At 40.7% G+C, this 25,709-nt stretch overlaps 1 protein-coding gene across 1 annotated transcript in view; it reads right to left on the minus strand.

Moving 5' to 3' along the window:
* Nucleotides 1–1,478: 1,478 nt before the first annotated feature.
* LOC141102895 (G-protein coupled receptor family C group 5 member D-like) overlaps nt 1,479–25,709 on the minus strand; it is an 85,936-nt gene continuing 61,705 nt past the window's right edge. The window contains exon 2 of the mRNA XM_073591931.1: nt 1,479–2,429. Coding sequence (XP_073448032.1) covers nt 1,479–2,405 — 927 coding nt within the window. The 5' untranslated portion in view covers nt 2,406–2,429. The remainder of the gene's footprint in view (nt 2,430–25,709) is intronic.

The following is a 25,709-nucleotide window of genomic DNA, read 5'->3' on the forward strand; positions in this document are numbered from 1 at the left end:
GGTGGAGCGGGCCGTGGGGGTGGGCGGCGCCGCAGCTCAATCTCTATTGTAGCCATCTGGCCAACCTACTTTTACAGTCTTCTTGAAAATGCTGGTATATATATTTTTTTTTATATATATAAACTAAATATTTAAAATCTGGGTAACTCAATAAAACACTTATATACACTGTATCTGAAAGATGCCTTTTCAAACCGTTTAGATAAATATTTTACTTCCATTTGACATTTAGGTAAAACATAAAGTTCAAAACATTTTAGGTCAACATAATGAGGTTTCATTACCTACTGTGTCCCCATCAGTCCTCCTTACGTCTGTGTCCCCATCAGTCTTCCTTACATCTGTGTCCCCATCAGTCCTCCTTCCATGTCGTGGTGTCCCCATCAGTCCTCCTTACATCTGTGTCCCCATCAGTCCTCCTTACATGTCATGGTGTCCCCATCAGTCCTCCTTCCATGTCGTGGTGTCCCCATCAGTCCTCCTTACATCTGTGTCCCCATCAGTCCTCCTTACATAAGTGTCCCCATCAGTCCTCCTTACATCTCTTTCCCCCTCAGTCCTCCTTACATCTCTTTCCCCCTCAGTCCTCCTTACATCTGTGTCCCCATCAGTCCTCCTTACATCTGTGTCCCCATCAGTCCTCTTTACATCTGTGTCCCCAGATGACATCCAGACTATACAGCCCCCCCTGTGACATCCAGACTATACGGTCCCCCCTGTGACCTCCAGACTATACAGCCCCATCCAGACTGCCCCCCCTGTGGCATCCAGACTGCCCCCCCTGTGACATCCAGACTGGCCCCCCCTGTGACATCCAGACTGGCCCCCCCGTGACATCCAGACTGGCCCCCCCGTGACTTCCAGACTGGCCCCCCCGTGACTTCCAGACTGGCCCCCCCGTGACATCCAGACTGGCCCCCCCGTGACTTCCAGACTGGCCCCCCCCCCCGTGACATCCAGGCTATACGGCCCCAAAGTTGGTCAACCGCATGGTTACAATAGAGATTGAGCTGCGGCGCCGCCCATGCCCCGCCCCTTTCCATAACAGGTCACAGAGACTGGCAGCAGGGCAGAGCGGGCCGGGGGTGGGCAGCACCGCAGCTCAATCTCTATTGTAGGCGGCCCTCGGCGAACCTCGGCGGGGAAAATTGGGAAAAAGCAAGTTTCCCGGGACAACCCTCGGGAAATCATTAAATCGGGAAAAGGGTCTAAATCCCAGGAATGTCCCGGGAAATTCGGGACAGTTGGAAAGTATGCACTTTTAATATTAGAAAACAGCACTCATATACTGGCTGCTGGTATATATATATATTTTTTTTATATATATATATATATATATATATATATATATATATATATTAATTCAATAAGACACTTATAATATACTGTATCCGAAAGATGCCTTTTCAAACCGTTTAGATAAATGTTTTACTTCCATTTGACATTTAGGTAAAACATAAAGGTCAAAACATTTTGGGTCAACATAATGAGGTTTCATTACCTTGGGAGGAATCTTCTTGTGTAAAAACTTGATTGTTTACTCCCACGATTTGTCGAAGATGATGTGGTTGAGACTGATTTTTTGTTTGGTCACAACCTGACTGGTGTGTTGTCATCAAGCAAAGTTCTGGAACCATGTAAAATATAAGGAAAACCCAACCATTGGCCACCAAAGCAATGGCTCTCACTGGGTCATCCCACTGATTACTTTTATCTAGGGATTTGTTACCTCTGAGCAACATAACAATCCATGTTACCCAAATGCCAATAGAGAAAAATATGGTTACATAAATATGTGCGCAATGTCTCTTCAAATATTTGCAAGATCCACACATACTAATCATTGAGACTAGAAAAGTAATGGCCATAAGCAAAAAAACATATATCAGTATGAGCACAAAATCAAGGTTACGTGCATTTTCATCGGCTGTGTTAAAATCACATTCTGACATATTCCTTGCCAGGTAAAGTGCAACATACAAAATGGCTATTATTATTTGCACGAGGGATAGGGCAGTGATTGTAAGTAGCATCAGCCACCATGACATACTCAGTCCACCTCTGACCATTCTTAGTAGCTTGATGGCATGAACCAAGAGGCATGAAAAGCAGATGGCAAACAGGACTCCAAAAAGAAAAAAACGTGTTACACAGGTCTGTCGATTCAATTTAACGATGAAGGCAAATGTAAGGCCAAAGATTCCAAGTGTGCCCAGAAGGAAGATGAATTGAATAGGAACAATTGCCCTTTTGGCATTACCACAAATCCGAGGGACAATAATCAGAAGTGCCAACAATAAAGCACTTGAAAACACAATCCCAACAGCAGCCAAAGTTTCTAAAACGATGCCCCATGCATCTTCTGCACTACATAAAAATCTGTAGTCATCATAAATACAGGACATTTTGGGTGATGCTTGCACCAAGATCTGCCAAAAAATAAATATGACATTGCATTAATATTTGAGTGTGTAATTAGAAAGACTTGTTATTTAAGATTACTACTGTAAAAAATATTTTAATATACAGTTACTGCCAGTCATGTGTTAGTACACAGGTGAAAATGTAATAATGTGCATGTTAAGCAGTGTGCATGTAGGCGCACATACTCACTCGACACTGGTATTAGCAAAGTGTCAGTTAATAGCAGCCAAGATGATTGAACATGATTTATCATGCAGGAGAATATAACACTTTATTTTATGAATGTAAGCAAAGGGAGGAGATCTATTGAGCAAATTGTTCAGTCTGTCTAATATAATGAAAATGTACGGCATGGAAAAGGTAATTATATGTTTTTAAATAAAGTACAGTGCTGCTTTAAAAACAAATTAAAGTAAATACATTTTAAAAAATTCCCCTGCGTGCTGGAAAACTAGTGCTAATTATATCTCGACCAAACCTCTGCATTTGCAACAAATAAAACATACACATGTAGCACTACCCCCGTAGGAGTTGCAAATGTCAGGGTTTCCTACTGCTGCACAGCCAGTAACTTAGCATTTTCAACTTGCATCCAGACAGAAAAAACAGTCCTTGAGCTTTGTTTTTGTTGTTTTATTGAAGGGATGATAACTTGGATGGGGTTAGGGATTATGGGATGCCCAATTTACCAGTAACAGAAAATTACAGGGACAACGTCCTTCCTATTTAGAGCTTCCACTTCTTCCTCCTGCATAAATCTTATCTATTACATTTTTCCGAAAAACAAAAATTCGGAAATTTGAATATCCAAAAATAAGAACAAAAATCTGAAAATTCAAAAGAACGAAAATCCCAAAAGAAGAATGAAAATCAAATTATTCAAAAACCCAAAAATTCAAAAATCCGTAATAATAACTAATTAATAATAGCGGGCGTGGCCAACGGGATGCGGGATGTGAGGAAGCAGATCGTCTGAGCTCCGTCCATCCCGCTTAAATCCTTGCTTGATCCTGCTGACCCGATCACTTCTGCAAGGACCCTCCAGCCTCCTCAGCCTCTTGAGACCCCTGAGACCCCCCGGAGATGGTGAAATACAGCCTTGCTCTGGAGGATATTGTGGAATTCCCGCTGCTGCTCTCTCCATGCCAGCCACAGCAAAATGGCACCGGCCAGCCTCATGGACGGGGACACAACCAGTTATCCTCTGCCTATGCAGCGGCGCAGCATGTCTCAGGGAAGGGTGAGTCACAAAACCCCCCTGCTTCTAGCCCTGATGACCCCCTATTGCTCTCTCAGCCTAAGGACACAGCTGCCCTCTCCCCCAGCACTGATCATACTGACACAGGTCCTGCAGAACCCATGCTGGCACAGATAATAAAGGCTATTCAGCACAGCCATGCTTCCCTTACCACTCAAATAAACTATAAAAACAGACTTATCCTTTCTGAAACAAGATGTACATAATCTCCGTCACAGAGTGACCAATGCAGAACAACGCATAAGGGATTTAGAAGATGACACCCGTCCTCTTCAGGCCTCTGTCAGGGAATTACATCAAACCCAAGATTACACCACTAATAAGCTAACCGATATGGAGGATCACTTGAGGCATAAAATATCTGCATTTCTTGGGATTCCCGGAAGGGGTTCAGAGGGCACAGCCCCTGAGGCTTTCATGGAGCGGTGGTTAGTATCTACCTTTGGCACCTCCACCTTCTCTCCGTTATTCCCCATAAACCGAGCGCATAGAGTTCCCCTGTGCCCTTTACCTTTGGGGGCACCTCCACATGTCATGCTTTTCAAACTGCTGCACTTCAGAGACAGGGAAGCGGTTCTCAGGGCTGCTCGAGTAAAGGGCCTTATATCCTTTAATGGCAATGGGATCACTATTTTCCCAGATTTTTCAGTGGCTACACAGAAACAGAGGGCTACTTTCCTGGCCATTAAAAGGAGGCTGTGGGACCTCCAACTACCTTGGAGCATGCTATATCCTGCATGACTGAGGATAATTCATAAGGGCAAAGCCTATTTTTTCACAGATCCGAAAGATGCGGCCCACTGGGTGGACACTCTGGGACCTTCTGATCCACGACACCAAAACCAGAGATCTCCTCCTCGCTAACTGTGATTATCCTTCTTCCAAGCTTTCAATTTCTCATCCACACCACTCCACCTGGTTATCAGCAGAGAACACAAGCTTCTTCATGTTCCCTTTCTGGTATTTCTCACCCAAGAGGCTAGTGAGCCTTTACCACACATTGTTCTCTAATATCCTGGCACTATTACTCCTGGATGAATGCAGAAGCCGTTATCCTGGTCATATCCTGCTGTGGTCTATAGAATATCTCTATAGGGCCCGGGTTACCCAGTATATTCTCCCTTGCAGGCACGGATGGAACTCTGTTTGTTGGTTGTGGGACTACACCATGTCCCCCCTGCTTTGCAGTTTTGGTTTTGGGAACAAAACCCTCAAGTGTTTGGGTTTAGGGGTTTCACCTGTTTTCCTTGTTTTTGGGTTATGGTTTTTTTTTTTCTCTTTTTTGCCTTTTTTTTTTCTCTGGGTTTTGGCCTGATCGGCCACCTTGGTATTCAGTCTTCAACTGCAGCAGAACCACTGTTCCTTCTCATTTACATGTTGTTTATATCAACTTATGCTATAATGGGGTAACCCCATTATAGCATAAGTTGATATAAACAACATGTAGATGAGATTTTCAGGATTTGGTTATCCTTAATGCAATATAGGGAACACCCTTCATCATGGTATACACTGCATGGTTATGTCTAAATTATGTTTAATCTCCTGGAATGTTAGGGGGCTTAACTCCAAAGTCAAATGTTCACTGATGTTTGAGTATCTGGTGCGACAATGGGCAGCACCGGCAAAGCGCCTCTACAGATGCACTTTGCCGGCATTTTTAACCCTTTTTCGGCCCTTATTGGGGGTTAAAAGCTCCCCGCTAGCGGCCAGAAAGCGCCGTAAAACAACGGTAAAGTGCTTTACCGCCGACGCCTGCCCACCCCAGTGTGAAAGTGCTCTTAAGACATGGGCCAGTCTTCCTTTGACACTATTGGGTAGAATAAATATTTTTAAAATGATCTTTTTACCACGTTTTCTATATATTCTAAGTAACTCCCTGATATATATCCCTAAAAGCTCATTTAAATAAATCCTCAATTAAGCTGCAGGAGGTTAAACTGCGGGAGGTGAATTTATACACTGCGCATGCTCAAACAGCATTTGCACTTGTTCAAATACTTTGGTTCACTGCGCCACCAAAATATTAGTAAATGCCAGGCAATGTAAAAGCATTTGCAAAGGTTGAACTGACGCACCTCTAGACTTTTTCTTTTTTTTTTTTTTCCTTGTCAAAAGAAGTTTATTGAGTATACAATGTTATAAAGATACATAAAGTAAGTTTACAAGGATCTATAAAGTAAGCTCATTGTTTTACAGTAGGGTTTATATAGGTAAATATCATGAAATTTCAAATATTAAACATTGGGTTCATGTAAACCTAAATTAAAGATATATATCATTTCCTTAGTTACTTTTGTAGGTATTTAAATGATTTATACCTACTATACATATTGTTTACAGGTAAAGTGTATATAGGTCAAATAAATTCTGATAATGAGCTTTAATCGTAAGGTGGAGAAAAGGAAAGAGAAAGAAGAAAAAGGGTTGAAAGGTAGAGGTATGGTCCACAAGGTTGTCCCGCTCGTCAGTTTCTTATTCTTTTTAGTTCTCTTTGAAGCCTTAGAATGGGTGTCTCTGTAAGTCATTTAATCTGTTACCATGGCAACAGGACAGAGTCATTGAAGTTTGACAGGAACTGTTGTTTTATCCAAGGACGCCAAAGTTTTTCAAATTTTGGAATTTGATTTTGATCGATGGCTACCATCTTAGCATGGGACATTGTATTATTCATTCTGTGAATTGTTTCTGCTAGTACCAATGTAGGAGATTTCCATGCCTTGGCCACTGTTTGTTTTGCAGCCGTTATTAGTTGGATCATAAGTTTGAATTGAGAGAGTGTTAACCATTCCGGTTTTAGATTAAGTAAAGTTAAATATGGATCTGGTTGTATTATTTTTTTAAATATTTTAGATGCAATCACGAAGACTTCCTTCCAGAAGGTTTGGATTACTGGGCACGTCCACCATATGTGTAAATATGTGCCTATTTCTGGGCATCCTCGAAAACAAAGAGCTGAGGTATTAGGTGAATATTTTGCCACTCTAGCGGATACAAGGTACCAGCGAGTTAGGACTTTATAATTTGTCTCCAGTGCTAAGATGTTGGGTGAAGATGACTTAGATGTGAGCCATATGTTAGACCAGTCCGTGTCTTCTAAAGTTCGTCCCAGGTCCTCCTCCCACCTCTGAACGTAAGAGGGTCTATTAAGATTTGCTACTCCATATAATTGATTATAAAGCGATGAAATTGTACCTTTAGCAAATGGATCTTTTGTACAGATTGATTCAAAAATGGATAATTGGGATAATGGTGTATCCCCCTTTAGGAATGGTGTATAGAAATTTTTGATTTGGAGATATCTAAATATCTCAGAGTTTGGTAGATCATATTTTTCTCTAAGCGATGGGAATGAAAGGAATGATTTAGATGCTATGAAGTCATTTAGTGTCTGAATGCCTGATGTTGTCCAAGCTTTAAAAGAATTTGGGTAGATCCATGCCGGATAAAAGGCCGGATTTCTGATAAAAGAAAGGAGAGGATTGTGTGGAGATTGTAACTGATATTTGGTTTTTAGTTTATCCCAGAGAGATAAGAAGTGTTTAGTTATGGGATTATGAATTTTAAAGCGGTCTTTAGGATCAAGCCATAATAAATTTGATATTAATAGAGGGTCATTTTCTGAAGCCTCTATAAATACCCATAATGGGATTTCCTGTTTTGCATGGTATTTGGACAGACTGGCCAAATGTGCTGCTCTGTAGTAGTTAGTAAAATTAGGGTATCCCAGGCCTCCTTTATTTTTGGGAAGATGTAGTGTGTGTATAGGTATACGTGGTTTAGAAGAGCCCCATATAAATGAAGTTGCTCTTTTTTGTACTATTCTCAAAAAATAGGAAGGAATTGGAATAGGGAGGACTCTGAATAGATAAAGCAATTTGGGTAGAATAGTCATTTTGATTGCATTAATCTTCCCTATCTAGGATAAAGGAAGTTGCGACCATTGTTTTATTAGATTTGTGATCTGTCTTAATACAGGAGGATAATTGGTTGAGAATAAGTCAGAATGAGATGCTGTTAAATGAATTCCAAGATATGGGATTGATTTTTCTGCCCATGTGAATGGGAGTGCAGCCCTAGCCGGGATCAATTCCATGTTTGTGAGTGAAATATTAAGCACTAGGCATTTCTTAGGATTAATCATAAGGCCGGATAGGGCTGCAAATCCATCAAGAGTTGGTATTAAGTTAGGACCAGAGACCTGTGGTGATGATAGAAAAAGTAATATATCGTCTGCAAATATACATAGTTTGTGTGTAATACCTCCTACTTCAATGCCAGTTATAGTTTGGTTTGTTCTGATGTATTGGGCCATGGGTTTGAGTATAAGGGCAAATAATAAGGGAGATAATGGGCAACCCTGTCGGGTACCTCTTTCGATATTAAAGGCTTCAGATTTGTATCCAGCATATTTTATATAGGCTTTGGGTTTATTATATAATGCTTTGATCCATGTTAAAAAGTGGGGTCCAAAACCCCATTTTTGTAATGAATATTGCATATATTGCCAGGATACTGTGTCAAATGCCCTCTTAATATCGAGAGATAGAAAACATAAAGGGATTTTCCGTTTTTTAGCAATATGTGCCAATAACACTGCCCTGCGTATATTATCGCCTGCCTGTCTATTTGGCATGAAGCCTACTTGATCTCTATGTATTAGTTTTCCTATAATGCTATTGAGGCGTTTTGCTATTATTTTTGCTAATAATTTAATATCGAGGTTTAACAGAGAGATAGGCCGATAATTCACACAGGAAGTATCATCAGAAAGGGGTTTTGGGATCATACAAACAATTGCCATTAGTGTTTCTTGCCGAAAAGAATGTCCATCTAGAAGTTTGTTAAAAGTTTCAATGAGAATGGGAGAGAGTATTTCTGAGAATGTTTTATAGTATAAAGCCGAGTAGCCGTCTGGGCCTGGTCTTTTGTTAAGTTTTAGGTCTTTTATGGCGTTAGCAACTTCATCTATAGTTATAGGCTCATCCAAACTGCTTTTTTGATTCTGAGATAACTCAGGTAAGGTTATTTTTGAGAAGAAGGATTCAGTCTCTGTAGGATTAAATTCATTGTTTGTCTTGTATAAAGTTGCGAGATGTGAGTGAAATTTATGGACTATTTTAACTGGATTACAAGTGTAAACATTTTTTGATAATTTCAAACGTATTGGTTTGAAAGATTTGTTAGTTGAATTTAATGCCCGAGCCAAATATGTACCTGGTTTGTTTGTATTCATGTAGAATTTGTGTTTGGAGCGTTTGAGGGATTTATCAACTGACTCAGTGAGAAATAGATCGTATTCCAATCTAGATTTTTCCAGATGAGATTTTGTACTCTGAGATGGATTATCTTGAAATGATATGTAGGCTGCATTAAAATTGAGTTCTAGTTTTTTTGCTAGATTTTTGCGTTCCCGTTTAAATAGTGCCATTTGTCTTTGTAGTGTACCACGCAAGACAGGCTTATGAGCTTCCCACAGTGTTATTGGGGAGATGTCTGTTGTATTATTAATTGATATGTATTCCTTCAAAGCTTGTTCAATGGCCATCTGATGTAGTGGGTGTTTGAGCATTATGTCCGGTAAGTACCACGTTGGGTCATGCGCTTTTGGTATGGCTGAGGCTATAGTAGTGTATACTGCATTATGGTCAGACCACGGAATCAGAATTATATCTGATGCAATAATTTCTGGTATCATTCCTATTGTTAGAAAAATATGATCTATTCTGGTGAAGGTTTGATGAGGGTGCGAGAAATAAGTGAATTTCTTTTTCATTGGGTTACTTTCTCTCCACGAATCTACCAGATTGTATTTGGAAAGAAGTTGAGAAAAAGGTAATCTAGAGGTTATTTTGGATGGTGTAAAAGGTGATTTATCTAGAAATGGGAGGAGGACCTGGTTCGAATCCCTACACATTATCACTGTTCCTATTTTGTGTGTATTAATCACTTGTAATATATGTGAGAGGAATGGTGTAGGTTGTTTGTTAGGAGCGTAGTAGGAAATCACCGTGATTGCTGTATCCATTATATAACCCATGAGTATTAGGTATCTACCTTCTGGGTCTTTAATTTCTGATGATAAGGTGAATGGTGTGGATCGGTGAAATGCAATTAGAGTTCCCCTTTGCTTGGTACAGGCAGAAGCCGTGTAAATTTGTTGATAAAAAGGAGAAATATATTTTGGAGTAGAATCTTTGGTGAAGTGTGTTTCTTGGAGGCATACTATGTGAGCCTTCTTGTTATGGAAAGTACGGAAGGCTTTGGTCCTTTTTTGAGGGACATTTATTCCCTGAACATTCAGGGAAAGTATATTCAGTGGTGCCATGGCAATAGATCAAATAGTTTTGACTTACTTTTTGTTATGCAGAGCTGACTGCGCAGATCAACCTGTGTGGACTGAAGAGATGAAAAGATAGAAAAGAAACCAGTGAATTCTGGAGTAAAGAGTAAACAAAAAACATATGAGATTAGATGATACATTGTATAAATTATTTTTTGCAAGTAATCACAATTTACCCGTGAAAGAGAATAAATATCTCTCTCAGGGGAATAAGTGCCTTCGTCACACTCCCACATAATATGGTTGGGAGAATGAGGAGGGCTAATGGGGGTACACGGATCTTCCGCTTACAGGAGAGAAGTGCTATGTCAAAAGACATCAAAATGATGTTTTATTAATTGGAGTGCAGAATATAGTTTTTGTTGAAATTATTTATTCCAGGGTGGTTGTATATGGTTAGTCTTGCCGTAGGCTAAATAATTCAGTTAGAAAGGTACTGTTAATAACTTTGGTATTGATGAAGATAGTTTGAATTATTTTGGGATTTTAACCCTTTTAGAGTAAACAATTACATATTTTATTCATATGTAACTGTTTAGATATGTTAACTCATAAAATTGAGGTTGTATTGCTTCAGATTAGAATAAACAAAAACATAGTTCTAGGAACTAGTTAGGTAATAATATATTTGTTTTAAGAAAAGAAAGAAAAAGCTTCCATTACTTCTGGATTATTGAACATATTTGTCCTAAAAAGTAATAAATCTATTGTTATTACCTGATAATATATAACTGAACAAGAATTTCCTTATTTCACTTATATATTCTAAGGCTATATGAATCCGAAGTAATAAGAAATATAACTGGAATGTAACATGATCCCACACAGTGTGTGACTATCAGAATGCAGTTACATTCAGTTATAAATATAGGTTTTTTATAGAGAACCATCTCTTAGTATAATAAATGAAGAGATATCAGGAATTAGGATGTCAGTCCATTGAATCTTCTTGGTCCATGGATGATGTGGCATAACGGCCTCTTTTGTGAGAATGATGATTCCCATTTTGTTCTGAAATTTTCTGGGTGCTGCCTGAAGGTGAAGATGATGCCATTCTTCTGCGTGTGGGAGTGTTGCTGCTTGTGGGTTCTGTCAGATTTAATTTTAAAAGGGTTTGTTGTAGTTCATCTGCTGATCTGCTTCTGTAAATTGTACCTTGGTAGTTAAATCTGACTGAAAAGGGGAAGCCCCATTGATACATAATGTTGTGGCGTTGCAGTTCCATTAGTTGGGGTTTCATGGATCGTCTTTTAGTAATAGTAAGTTGGGATAGGTCAGCAAAAATTTGATAATTGTGTCCTTGAATATTAAGTTCCTTTTTTTCTCTTGCAGCAATTAGTATTTGTTCTTTTGTTCTGTAATAATGACATTTTGTGATTATATCACGTGGGGGTCCATCTTTCTTTTTGGCTGTGAGGGCTCTGTGTACTCTGTCCAGTTCTAAACGTTCAATAGGGATATCTGGCTTTAGTTCTTGTAATAGAGCAGTAATAGTAGATTGCAGGTCTGTCACAGTTTCAGGTATTCCCCTTATGCGCAAGTTTGAATGTCTGGCTCTATTTTCGTAATCTTCGAGCTTAGTTTGAAGTATTAAATTCTCTTTTTTTAATTGTTCCAATTCTGTTATATTTTCTTGGGTTTGTAATTTTAATTTCATCCATTTTTATTTCTAAGGCTGCGGTGCAGTTTCCCAGCTCTCTTATTTCTTTGGTTAGGCTGTTTGTTATTTGGTCTGAGGTTTGTTTTAAAGCCTTATGAAGCATCTTTTCAAATTGTAATAATATTACTGGGGATACTGAGGAGGCTTGTGGAGAAGTTTGTGAGAGGATTTGTTCTGTATCTGACTCAAATGGAGAGTCTTGCTGTGACATTTTCTGTCTGAGAGAGTGCCCTGATGCTGTATCTTGTGAGGTGACTGGAGCTGCTTTAGTTGCAGTGAGTGCCTGTGAGCTCTTTGTGAGGTGATTTTTATTTCTGCCACGGTTTCCTTCCAGTACCATATTTCCTGCCCAAACTTTCACAGTTTGTTCCCTGGGGCAAAAAGGTTCAAATGGATACCTTTTGAGCCTGCAGGCTCCGCTTTGTCCTTCTCTTCTCTCCTCAGCGGTGTGGAGCTCTAACAATGCATGTCTGCTCCGCTAGGCTCCGCCTCCTGCCCCCCCTTTTTTTTTTTTAACGCTGGTTCACTTCGTGCGGCTCTAATGAAATGTCGGTCCGGCAAAACACATGAAAGTTCATTGATAAAAACAGCATTAAGAAAACATACAAAATTCAGGAAAAAAAATGCGTGGGGTTCCCCCGAAATTCAATACCAGGCCCTTCAGGTCTGGTATGGATATTAAGGGGAACCCCATGCCACATGCCCTCAACATTGGGAGGGTGCTTTGGGGTAGCCCCCAAAACACCTTGTCCCCATGTTGATGAGGACAAGGGCCTCATCCCCACAAACCTTGGCCGGTGGTTGTGGGGGTCTGCGGGCGGGGGCTTATCGGAATCTGGAAGCCCCCTTTAACAAGGGGACCCCCAGATCCCGGCCCTCCCCCCTGTGTGAAATGGTAAGGGGGTACCCCTACCATTTCACAAAAAAAGTGTCAAAAAGTTAAATGACAAGAGACAGTTTTTTATGTATCTCAGTGCATTTTTGGTGCATTTTTGATGCAGTCCAGTGCTTCCCCCCCCCCTCTTTTTTCTTAACCTTAAATAAGGACAAGTGCGTTCCAGTGCGTTTTTGATGCGTTTTACAGCTTTCCAGTACAGTCCAGTGCAGAAAAAATGCAGCATGTTCTACTTTCTTTTCTGGAACTGGAACGCACTGGAACGGCAAGCACTGGTGTGAACTATGCCATTGCAAACCATATAATCGAATTTCCATGCATTTTTGATGCATAATATATGCACTGGACTGCATTTGTGTGAACTGACCCTTAAGCAATTTGGCATATTTAAAGGCATTTCTCCTTGTTTCGTTTTTGGGGTTGTCCAATTGGTGACATTGATATATGTCCCTTAGGGTGGGACCTGGGCCCCATACCCATTTTAAGGCCAATAACTAGAAGATAAGCCAGCCAAGTGGGGACTAGTAAAATTACCAAGTCAGTTCCCTTAGACTGCAATGGTATTTGTTGTATAAATTTTGCACATGTTAGGCTCTTTAGTTGCCCCCCTGGACTGGGGGGTGTTTTGTCCCATCTGTAATTTTGGTGCTTGCGGTGGCTTATTTTGTGCTAGCTGCATTTGGGTTGTTCTGGGCATGCTCAGGGACTTGTTTTTTTTTTTTTTGGTGGTGCTTTTTGTGTGTGAACAGCACTTGGATGTTTCTGGGCATGCTCAGAGTGTGTTTTTTGGGTTAGTAATTTAAGGACATCCTTAACAGGTGTACCCACTTTGAAGTTCAGTCTCTACATTGGGTGAACTTGCATTTTGTGTTTCATGGACTGTCCATGTGTTTGCAATTGCCTCATTAGCACATAAACCTATGTTATATAAAGCTTGCAGATAGCAATCTTTACTTTGCCCTGAAAAGAGCCAAGATTGTGTGTGTGTGGGGGGGCCAGCAAGAGAGTACATTTGGGTGTCCTTATCGAGTTTCTAACACATGTATTTTCTATTTGTATTTTGTTTGTTATGTTGTTGCAAAACAGATGTGTTTTTATGCAATTTATTTGTTACTTTGGTTTGTTGTTGGTTTTTTTGGGTGGTGGTTATTTTACCATGAAATCTTTTTTATGTTGGCAATTTTTGTTGTTTTTATGTTCACTTTGATTTAACTGATAAGTGAGATGAGACCATAAACGGCGCTGCCCTCTATAATATTAATGGGTACCAGGTAAAAATATCACAAGATCCACACTGAATCCAGATGACTCCGATACATAAAAACTCCACCAATATCAAAACATACTACGGTTTAGGCCAAAAATGAACCATATATTTGGAGGTGAGCAAAATTGCAAAAAACACCAATACGTAAAGATTGCTAAATAGGATGTGTTCCCCCAGCGGGATATAAGTGTCATCCAGAGTGAAATATATAATACCTGAGTGAAAAAATATATAATACCTGAGTGAAGAAAATTTAGGTTGGACAGTGTAAAAAAGGGGACAAGTTAAAAAAATTGTTTTAAAAAACTTTAAAAGTATTGGGACAAGATGGCGCCAAAGGAAACCTATTAGGTATTATAAGGATATATGTGCTTAATATTATCAGTGTGGTGTCTGTGTGTCCCCTTCCATATTTATATGCAAAAAATATTAAGTAGAGTTGTGTTTGACCCCAATGTTCAAAAGTATTGGGACAATATGGCGCTTAAGAAACGTGAGATGTGAAATATCCTTTTGTGCGAAACGTGAATTGTCCTTCTATGTGATAAGCAAATAATAATAAAATCACTCCCTATATTTAAATTACAGTTAATAAAAAATATATACAATTAATACAAATTTCTTTTGTTTGAAACAAGTAGTATAGCTAATTTCTAAAAAGTTCATATATATAATCCATGCAGAACAAATATTGTTAACCAGGTGGGGAGAACAGAGTTCAGCTGAAAATGCTGTTTATTTCACCCAAGAGGGTACACCGTAGTGACTTCTGTGCGATTTTTTTCATAAGGTGACTTGAAGTGCTCGCCCCCCTGTGCTACCCCACTCACCAGAAATAATCACCCCTGCAGGGGTACCAAGCGACAAAGTGGGTGCCTCAGGGCGAATGATGTTCACTTCAAAAATGCTTCCATTCCTCTGCTCTGTGCGATCCTTATGGCTGTTCCAGGTAAATATAGGTGAGCACAGCCAAACCACACACACGTGAAAGGGATCGGTGTGGAGAAACACTGCAGCAAGGAGTGTTTAACAGCTTAAGGTGGTACACTGCTGGAGTAGCATGGTCATGTCAGAGCACACATTTTACCTGGAACAGCCATAACACAGAGCAGAGGAATGGAAGCATTTTTGAAGTGAACATCATTCGCCCTGAGGCACCCACTTTGTCGCTTGGTACCCCTGCAGGGGTGATTATTTCTGGTGAGTGGGGTAGCACAGGGGGGTACCCTCTTGGGTGAAATAAACAGCATTTTCAGCTGAACTCTGTTCTCCCCACCTGGTTAACAATATTTGTTCTGCATGGATTATATATATGAACTTTTTAGAAATTAACTATACTACTTGTTTCAAACAAAAGAAATTTGTATTAATTGTATATATTTTTTATTAACTGTAATTTAAATATAGGGAGTGATTTTATTATTATTTGCTTATCACATAGAAGGACAATTCACGTTTCGCACAAAAGGATATTTCACATCTCACGTTTCTTAAGCGCCATAATGTCCCAATACTTTTGAACATTGGGATCAAACACAACCATACTAAATATTTTTTGCATATAAATATGGAAGGGGACACACAGACACCACACTGATAATATTAAGCACACATATCCGTATAATACCTATTTATACCTAATAGTGTCCCAATACTTTTGAACATGGGGTCAAACACAACTCTACTTAATATTTTTTGCATATAAATATGGAAGGGGACACACAGACACCACACTGATAATATTAAGCACATATATCCTTATAACACCTAATAGGTTTCCTTTGGCGCCATCTTGTCCCAATACTTTTAAGTTTTTTAAAACAATTTTTTTAACTTGTCCCCTTTTTTACACTGTTCTTTGGTTTGCACTGTCCAACCTAAATTTTCTTCACTCAGGTATTATATTTTTTCACTCAGGTATTATATATTTCACTCTGGATGACACTTATATCCCGCTGGGGGAACACATCCTATTTAGCAATTTTTAAGTATTGGTGTTTTTTGCAATTTTGCTCACCTCCAAATATATGGTTCATTTTTGGTCTAAACCGTAGTATGTTTTGATATTGGTGGAGTTTTTATGTATCGGAGTCATCTGGATTCAGTGTGGATCTTGTGATATTTTTACCTGGTACCCATTAATATTATAGAGGGCAGCGCCGTTTATGGTCTCATCTCACTTATCTACTATGCAATTAGACCCTTAGGGGTACTAATTAGAGATAGGCAGCAGCTCTTACTCTGTCCTAAGCGCGGATTTATTCTTTTATAACTTTGATTTAACTGTCTGTGCTGCCTTATTTTTAAAATTCTTTCTCAAGATGTTGTGCCTAATGTTGTTTTAATCCTTAGTAGACATCCATTTGTGGGTGCACTCCTTTTAACTCCTGTTAATTTACACTGCAAAAGGGTCAACCCTCAAACCTATTCTGTTAGTGTCTCAAATTAACATACATGCGTGTATTTTGCTTTCCTTCTTTTCCAAGTCCTGTGTTTTTGTTTTTTTAAGTTAATTTCCTGGTGCCTTCATGGTAGCACATGCATGGATTGTGCGTATGCTGTCATAGATAGTGACCAGGAAAGTAACATTTCAGAGTGGTAAGTATTCAATTTTCTTTTTGAGCAGTGGTTTTCAGCCTCAGTCCTCAAGTGCCCCCCCCCTCCTATCTAAAATAGCTGTCCAAAATACAGAGCCGTTGACTTTGATTTAAAGCACCTGTGCAAGATGAAGGAAAACCTGCAAACATGGCCTGTTGGGGGGTACTTGAGGACAGGGTTGAGAAGCACTGATTTAGAGCACTGAACTAAAATCAAGCTGGAGACAATCCTATTCTAATTGTGGACATTTGAGGGAAATCAAGATTTTTTTTTTTTTTTTTTTTTTTTTTTTTAAGGTTGGGCTTTGTGTCCTTTTTCTTAAAACTGGCTTCACTTCCTGTCACATAGCCAAACAGGAAGTGAGGGTAAAACCCTAATAATAAATTTCCTTGGGGACACACAGGTCAATCTAACTAGTGCCCCCATTATGCAAATTGCACTCTAGCACTTTGTTGTGTACACCCCAAATTATTAGGTATTTTGGGGTTTATTAAAGGCAAATCCTTTCTGCAATACAAGTGTAGTTGATGAAAATCAGAGGGGTAGCATTGGTGATTTTTATCATCCAATCATGTAGCGGCAAAGATGCTGTTTTTTTTCTTTTCCTTGCATGACCCCCTCGGATCTCCAGCAACTGCACTTCTAAGTGCAAAAGTGGATTTACCTTCTAGTAAATAAACCCCAAGATACATAATAATTTGGGATGTACATGGCAAAATGCTAGAGTGCAATTTCCCGAATGGGGAAACTATTTAGATTGACCCCAGTGTCCCCAGGGACATACATTGATAGGGTTTTACCCTCACTTCCTGTTTGGCTATGTGACAGGAAGTGAATGAGAAATTGGCAAAATTTGGGAGGTGTCTTCACCCTATCAGGGGTGTAGACATCCCCCAAAACTTATAATCCCTCTGCACTCTATCCCCAAGCAAAAATAAGAAAGGATTTTAATGAGTTTAACGTTGCAAATACATATTCCTAAGTTCAATTGTGATGCATGTTAATGGCCCATTTAGACCTTTAATAGAAAGTCATCAGTTTCCTTTGACTCTAAACATTATTTTTGGCCAGTCCTAGAAATCTGCATCTGTTTTTCTATTAACCAGAAAAGACAATAAATTACCGTGCTTCACAAACCAAAAAAATCAAGAGCTGCAGTCCTAATTTGTGAGGCATACACAAATAAACAAATTGTAATGTGCAATGAAATATATAACAACCAATATCTCTAAAGGGCAAATATCTGACAATAATGTAAACAAAATAATGTCCTGAAAAGTCAGATAAAATAAAGTGAACAAAAAATAATTTTAGTAAATCCCAGTATGGGAATAAAAAGTCCCAAAAACCCAGGTAGTATCCAATAATAAGTGCAATGAAGCTCATTCAGATAACACCAAGTGAAAAATTCACCACCAGAAGCAATACACGCTTACCAGAGGCAAGCTGCATATCAGCTTGTAATGGAATTAGATGTCCGTTCGATGGAGGCGTCCTGATCCGACCTCACCGTGGGAGGGAGAAAGGCAGGAAGGCTCCGTCCAGTGGATAAGGACAAACAACAAGGAGGACCCAGAAGAATGAAAAAATGGATCTCTATAGTGTATATCAGTTAACACAGATTTTATTTGAAAAAAGGTTTACACTTACGCAAACAACGTAGATATAGGCATAAAACGAAGATAAAATAGTAGCCGGCCGGCCTGCAGACACCCGTTCAAGACGAGATGACACCGATGACGTCAGCGCGTCAACCATCCGATGTACGTTTCGTCTTAGAAAGACATCGTCTAGGGAACGGGTGACGCACTGACTCATCGCTATATATAACATACAGAAACCATGCCTTGTTGTGAAGCTCAAGTGGCAGCACCAAAACTCCTATTCGGAAGCAGGAAATAAATAAAAGCATAATAGATATGTTAAAAATTAATGATAAAAAATAATAATGAGCGGGGAGACTAGAAAAATAATACAAAGGGGGACTAAGATGAAAGCTCAAAGGGACATAAATAAATATATCTAAAAAATGATATAAAATGTGGCATTCATAAGAAACCAGCCAAATAAATAGATAGATATTCTGCTACGCCATCTAGTGGAAAAGTAAAAAAGGACATCCATAGTAGGTAAATATATAAAAAATTGATTAACTACCTAGAATAACAGTAAGTGGATGGAAAAAAATGTCATGCATACACTAATAAAAAAAGTAATAAGCACTATAATTTGGCACAGTACCAGACAAAAAATTATTATGAATAAAAATATATAAATAATGGTATGAATAACATAAGAATAGAGAAAAAGCAAGTACTAAAGCTAAACTAATCCAGAATTAACCAACGATATTAGAATTAAATTCAGAAAGACATAAACTCAGATGAAATTAATAAGTATAGCCACCAAAGGTTCACATCAATTTACAGAAATGGGAATAGGATACCTCAGGTAGATCTCAATGCCTTTATGGACAATTCATGAGTATCCTATTCCCATTTCTGTAAACTCGATGTGAACCTTTGGTGGCTATACTTTAATATTAATTTTATCTGAGTTTATGTTTTTCTGAATTTAATTCTAATATCGTTGGTTAATTCTGGATTAGTTTAGCTTTAGTCTGTGCTTTTTCTCTATTCTTATATTGTTATTAATACCATTATTTATATATTTTTATTCATAATAATTTTTTGTCTGGTACTGTGCCAAATTATAGTGATTATTTGACGCGCTGACGTCATCGGTGTCATCTCGTCTTGAACAGGTGTCTGCAGGCCGGCCGGCTACTATTTTATCTTCGTTTTATGCCTATATCTATGTTGTTTGCGCAAGTGTAAACCTTTTTGCAAATAAAATCTGTGTTAACTGATTTATACTATGGAGATCCATTTTTTCATTCTTCTGGGTCCTCCTTGTTGATTGTCCTTATCCACTGGACGGAGCCTTCCTGCCTTTCTCCCTCCCACGGTGAGGTTGGATCAGGACGCCTCCATTGAACGGACATCTAATTCCATTACAAGCTGATTTGCAGCTTGCCTCTGGTAAGCGTGTATTGCTTCTGGTGGTGGATTTTTCACTTGGTGTTATCTGAATGAGCTTCATTGCACTTACTATTGGATACCATCTGGGTTCTTTGGGACTTTTTATTCCCATACTGGGATTTACTAAAATTATTTTTTGTTCACTTTATTTTATTTGACTTTTCAGGACATTATTTTGTTTACATTATTGTCAGATATTTGCCCTTTAGATATATATATATATATTTCTATTAACCACTTGGTGTCTGTGCTATAGCCAAACAACGGCCACAGCGTGGACCTGAATTTCTGGGAGGCTGTCATAGGACGGGCTCCCCGTATGCTCCCTGCTGCGCACGCAGCGCGCACTGAGACTCGGGTGATCACAGATCGAAGTAATGGCCGATCTGTTTATTTTTTCTGATCACCAGCTTAGGTGCAAGGGACATTGATCCCGAAGAGGCAATTCTGCCTCATCTGTGCCCACCAGTACTACCTTCCAGTGCCACCTATCAATGCCCACCAGTGATCCCAAGCAGTGCTGCCTATCAGTGTAACCAATCAGTGCCGCCTCATAAGCGTACATCAATAAAGGAGAAATATTACCTGTTTGCAAAATTGTATATCAAAATATCCAAAAATATACAAAAATATTTATAAAAATCTGTCTTTTCTTTTGTTTGAACAAAAGTAAAAAACCACACAGGTGATCAAATACCACCAAAAGAATGCTCTATTTGTGGGAACTTAAAAAAAAAACATTTGGCTAAGTATGACCGCGCAATTGTCATTTAAAATGGATCAGTGCTGAAAATTGGTCAGGACAGCAGGGGGGTTTAAGTAATAAGCAAGTAATAAGCAAGTGGTTAATTTCCATGCCAAATATGGATTTCTGTAATAAAGATGTGTGCCCACTGTGTATATGGCATGTGCGTAAGCAAGTCGCAGACATATGAAGGGTACTCATTGTAAATCATGGGGTACAACTTGTGATGCAACTTTTCAGTCCCAAGTGGCCTTAGGCTCTCTTTCCACTACTGTGAGTTGTTGTGCGACTTGACACATGTGAAGTCGCAGGACAAGTCAAAACACATGTATTTCAATGTTCCCCCGTTCCAATTGGTGCAACTCCAAAAAAAGTTCTTGCACTACTTTGTTCCAACTTCAGTGCGACTTTTTCTCAGATGTTTTGAATTAGTCACATGACACGGCATTAAGGCTCAGTTTCCACTATTGCAAGCCCAAAGTTGCGTGTTTTTTGCCGTGCAACTGTGTATTTTTGAGGTCTATGGACCTCAAGTCGCATCAAAGTGGGACCAAAGTAGTGCAGGGACTACTTTGAAGTTGCTGCGACTTGAAGTAGCACACATATGAACGGTATTTATTGTAAATCATGGGGTAGAACTTGTGATGCAACTTTTCAGTCCCTAGTGGCATGACAAGTTGCAATAGTGGAAAACAAGCTGAAAAAGCACATTGTAAATCACGCAACTTTGGGGTTGAAATAGTGGAAAGAGAGCATTAGGCTAAAGCGGTAATAGGAAGATGCACTGTAAGAATTACTTCTAATTGTAGAAAATCAAACAGGCTCTTGCACTAAATCTAATTTATGGAAGATCTAACTGATTGGCCAGTGTATGGTGACCTTTATAGATATGAAAACTTGAATTTCTGGTGTTTAAGCCTCATACACACGATGGGACTTTGTACCCCATGTACGGAGCCCGCTCTGCTCAGCGGGGGATCGCTCCGTCGATCCCCGCTGGGCAGGCAGATGACAGGTCTGTCTATGCACACTGTGCAGGGACAGACCTGTCAGAGTGCCGCTCTCCTCTATGGGGGATCGGATGGTGACGGACCATAGAGTCTGTCGTCACCCGATCCGATCCGCAGATGGATGGAAAAATAGGTTTTTCCTCCGTTACACTTTTTAGGATTGGAGTGGATTGGATGTCAGCGGACATGTCACCACTGACATCCGACCCTCCATAGAGGTCTATGGAGTGTCCATTCAGGTCTGAGGCGGACCTGAAAGGTCCGTCCGTGTGAGGAGAGCCTCAGGCCCCTTTGACACCGGGGTGGTGCGGGCAGCAGCGCTAAAACTGCGCTATTTTTTGCACTAGCAGTTTTAACCCCCGCTAGCGCCCGAAAAGGGGTTGAATCCGTTCGCCAGACGCCACCGCCGCAGGCAGGAGCTCCAAAGATGCTGCTAGCAGGACTTTTTTTAGGCCCCTTTCACACTGGGACGTTTTTAGGCGCTACGGCACTAAAAATAACGCCTGAAAAACGCCCTAAAGAAGCGGCTCCGTTCACTCCAGTGAGGGCTTTCACACTGGAGCAGTGCGCTGGCAGGGCATCACAAAAAGTCCTGCCAGCAGCTTCTTTGGAGCAGGGAACTCACTACTCCTCCCCATTAAAATCAATGGGGCAGCGCTGTGATACCGCCGGCAAAATGCCAATCCAGTGGCATTTTGCGGGTGGATTTAACCCCTTTTCGGCCGCTAGCAGAGGGGTTAAAACCGCCCCGAGGGGGGTTAAAACCGCCCTGCTAGCAGCCGAATAACGCCACTAAAACGACAGTAAAGCGGCACTAAAAATAGCGACGCTTTACCGCAGACGCCCCCCCCGCCCCAGAATGAAAGGGGCCTTAGGCTCTATTAACACTAATGCATTTTTTGATGCATTTTGCAGAAATGCATGGGAATTCTTTAATATGGGTTCCTATGGAACATGTTCACATCAATGCATTTTTGTGCCTCTGCGTTTTTGGAAAGGGTCGGGGACTTTTTTTCCCCGCAAAATGCAGCGTTTTGCTTGTAATAGATTTCAATGGACCTGCATCCAAAACGCAAGTACTGCGTTTTGCAGAAACCAGCCGCCGCGTCCTTAACCTATGAGTCATCAGCTGTCAGCTGGCTTCCCGCTCAACCGGCTAAAAAAAATAACTGTGAAAAAAAACAGCGTGGGGTCCCCCCCAGGTCCATACCAGGCCCTTGGGTCTAGTATTGATTCAGAGGGGACCCAAATGCCAATTTTTTTTAAAAAATGGCGTGGGGGTCCCCCCAAAATCCATGCCAGACCCTTATCTGAGCACGCAGCCTGGCACGTCAGGAAAGGGAGGAGACGAGCGAGCGCCCCCCCTCCTGAACCATACCAGGCCACATGCCTTCAACATGGGGGGATGGGTGTTATGGGGCGGGGGGGCTCTGTTCCCCCCACCCCAAAGCACCTTGCCCCCATGTTGATGGGGACAAGGGCCTCTTCCTGACAACCCTTGCCTGGTGGTTGTAGGGGTCTGCAGGCAGGGGGCTTATCGGAATCTGGAAGCCCCCAGATCCCAGCCCCCCACCCTATGTGAATGAGTATGGGGTACGCAGCGCGCCCCCTTCCCCAAAGCACCCATCCCCCATGTTGAGGGCATGCGGCCTGGTACTGTTCAGGAGGGGGGGCGCTCGCTCGTCCCCACCCCCTTTCCTGACCGGCTGGGCTGCGTGCTCAGATAAGGGTCTAGTATGGATTTTTGGGGGTATCCCCACGCCGTTGTTTCGGCGTAGGGGGTTTCCCTTAATATCCATACCAGACCGAAGGGCCTGGCATGCACCCACAGGGGGAACCCATGCCGGTTTTTCTCACGCTGCTTTAATAGGAAGATGTATTTTTCCTATTGCAGTGAGTGCGAGATGTACCTCGCCGAGAACCAGCGCAAATCCATCGCGCTGGAAACATTCTCGCTTGCAGGTACTCCTGTGTGTGCGCTGGTTCACACGCTGGATTAAGGATCTATCTGGCACACCAATTAAGGTCTGAACCAGCACAGTGCATTCATCTTAGTAAATGATCCCCAGAGTATAGTTTGCCTACTCTCACTCTAGTGCACACACTAGAGAGTGCTACACACATACAGTGCCTTCCAGAAGTATTCATACCCCTTGAAAATTTTCCACATTTTGTTATGTTACAACCAAAAATATAAATGTATTTAATTGGGATTTTATGTGATAGACCAACACAAAGTGGCATATAATTGTGATGGTATGCATTTTTATTCAGACTCCATTACTCTGATACCCCTAACTAAAATCTAGTGGAACCAATTGCCTTCAGAAGTCACCTAATTAGTAAATAGCATCCATCTGTGTAATGTAATCTCAGTATAAATACAGCAGTTCTGTGAAGCTCTCAGAGGTCTGTTAGAGAATCATTGTGAACAAACAGCATCATGAAGGCCAAGACACATACCAGACAGGTCATAAAGTTGTAGAGAAGTTTAAAACAGGGTTAGTTTATATAAAAATATGCCAAGCTTTGAACATCTCGTGGAGCACTGTTCAATCTATCATCTGAAAATGGAAAGAGTATGGCACAGCTGCAAACCTACCAAGACATGGCCGGGCAAGGAAAGCATTTATCAGAGAAGCAGCCAAGAAGCCTATGGTAACTCTGGAGGAGCTGCAGAGATCCACAGGTCAGGTGGGAGAATCTGTCCACAGGACAACTATTGGTAGTTTACTCCACAAATCTGGCCTTTATGGAAGAGTGGCAAGAAGAAAGCCATTGTTGAAAGAAAGCCATAAGAAGTGCAGTTTGCGAGAAGCCATGCGGGGGACACAATAAAACTATTCAAAACTCGTGCAAAAGTGCTAAATCAAATAAAATATATAAAAAAAATAATAAACACAGAACTGCAGCCGCTGTGCTAAAGTCCTGTAACCTTAAAAGTGTTAGAAAATATGAAACAGCACTAGCAGCATATGTTATTCAATAAACATCATGGTGATTAGTGCCATATACAACAATGTGTTTGTGCCATACAAAATCAAAATGCAACAAAATTATAATATAATATGCACAAATCTATGTGCTTAGTGCTTATAGGAAAAAAAGTGCAATGGTGCACCAAACTTTGTAAAGTGTGAGGTGACTCCCCCTTCGGTGACCCCACTCACCAGAAACAATGGACCCTCAGTTTCGCAGTCTGGGGTCAAAAAGGCAGTGATCTATTGATCTGGGGATGTGTAGGATGGTTCCTCAAAAAACTCTTCCAAGAGGGTACTTTATAACAGAAAGGATGCGCTACACTCTAAGTGCCCGGTCTTCCTGCTCCTCCTGGTCTCCGTACACACTGTTCGCGTGTAGAGTGTACGGAGACCGGGAGGAGCGGGGAGACCAAGCACTTAGCAGCAGCAGTGTACATGAGGCCTAAAAGCAAAACGCTATGTGTGGTGGAAAGCTGAAGCCGCACATCACCCTGAACACAACACCACCACCGTGAAACATGCCCCAGGACTGTGACACCATAAGGGGGCGGTGTCACTGGATGACATCACCCGGTGACCACGCCCTATGCCTATATAAGTCATTGCGAGGCACTCACACAGCATTACAGCGGGAGAGAGCGTCATGTCAACACCGGAAGAAGATAAGATGGGAGAAGACGACGAAGAAGACCAGGCCACCGCTAGCAAGAGAGCGGCAAAAGAGCAGAAAATAGCGGAGGAGAACCGGAACCGGGAGATGAGGCCAGAGAGAGTGGAGAAGAACCGGACACCGGGAGAAGAGGCCAGAGAGACCTCCGTAGTCGTAAGAAGATTAAATTACTTTAAAAACCTGTGTAGTGTGTATTTTTTATTGACACTTTTTTCCCTAGGTGAATGGGTAGGGGTACGATGTACCCCATACTCATTCACATAGGGTGGGGGGCCGGGATCTGGGGGCCTCCTTATTAACCACTTGACAACTGGGCACTTAAACCCCCTTCCTAACCAGACCAATTTTCAGCTTTTGGTGCTCTCACATTTTGAATGACAATTACTCAGTCATGCAACACTGTACCCATATGAAATTTTGGTCCTTTTTTTCACACAAATAGAGCTTTCTTTTGGTGGTATTTGATCACCTCTGGGTTTTTTATCTTCTGTGCTATAAATGAAAAAAGACCGAAAATTTTGTAAAAAAATGCATTTTTCTTCATTTGTATTATAAAATTTTGCAAATAAGTAATTTTTCTTCATAAATTTGGGCTAAAATTTATACTGCTACACATCTTTGGTAAAAATAACCCAAATTAGCGGATATTATTTAGTCTGTGTGAAAGTTATAGAGTCTACAAGCTATGGTGCCAATCACTGAAAATTGATCACATCTGATCACACCTGATGTACTGAGGCCTATCTCATTTCTTGAGACCCTAACAAGCCAGGAAAGTACAAATACCTACAAAATGACCCCTTTTTGGAAAGTAGAC

This window comes from Aquarana catesbeiana, linkage group LG07, assembly GCF_042186555.1.
Source record: "Aquarana catesbeiana isolate 2022-GZ linkage group LG07, ASM4218655v1, whole genome shotgun sequence".
Taxonomy (NCBI): domain Eukaryota; kingdom Metazoa; phylum Chordata; class Amphibia; order Anura; family Ranidae; genus Aquarana; species Aquarana catesbeiana.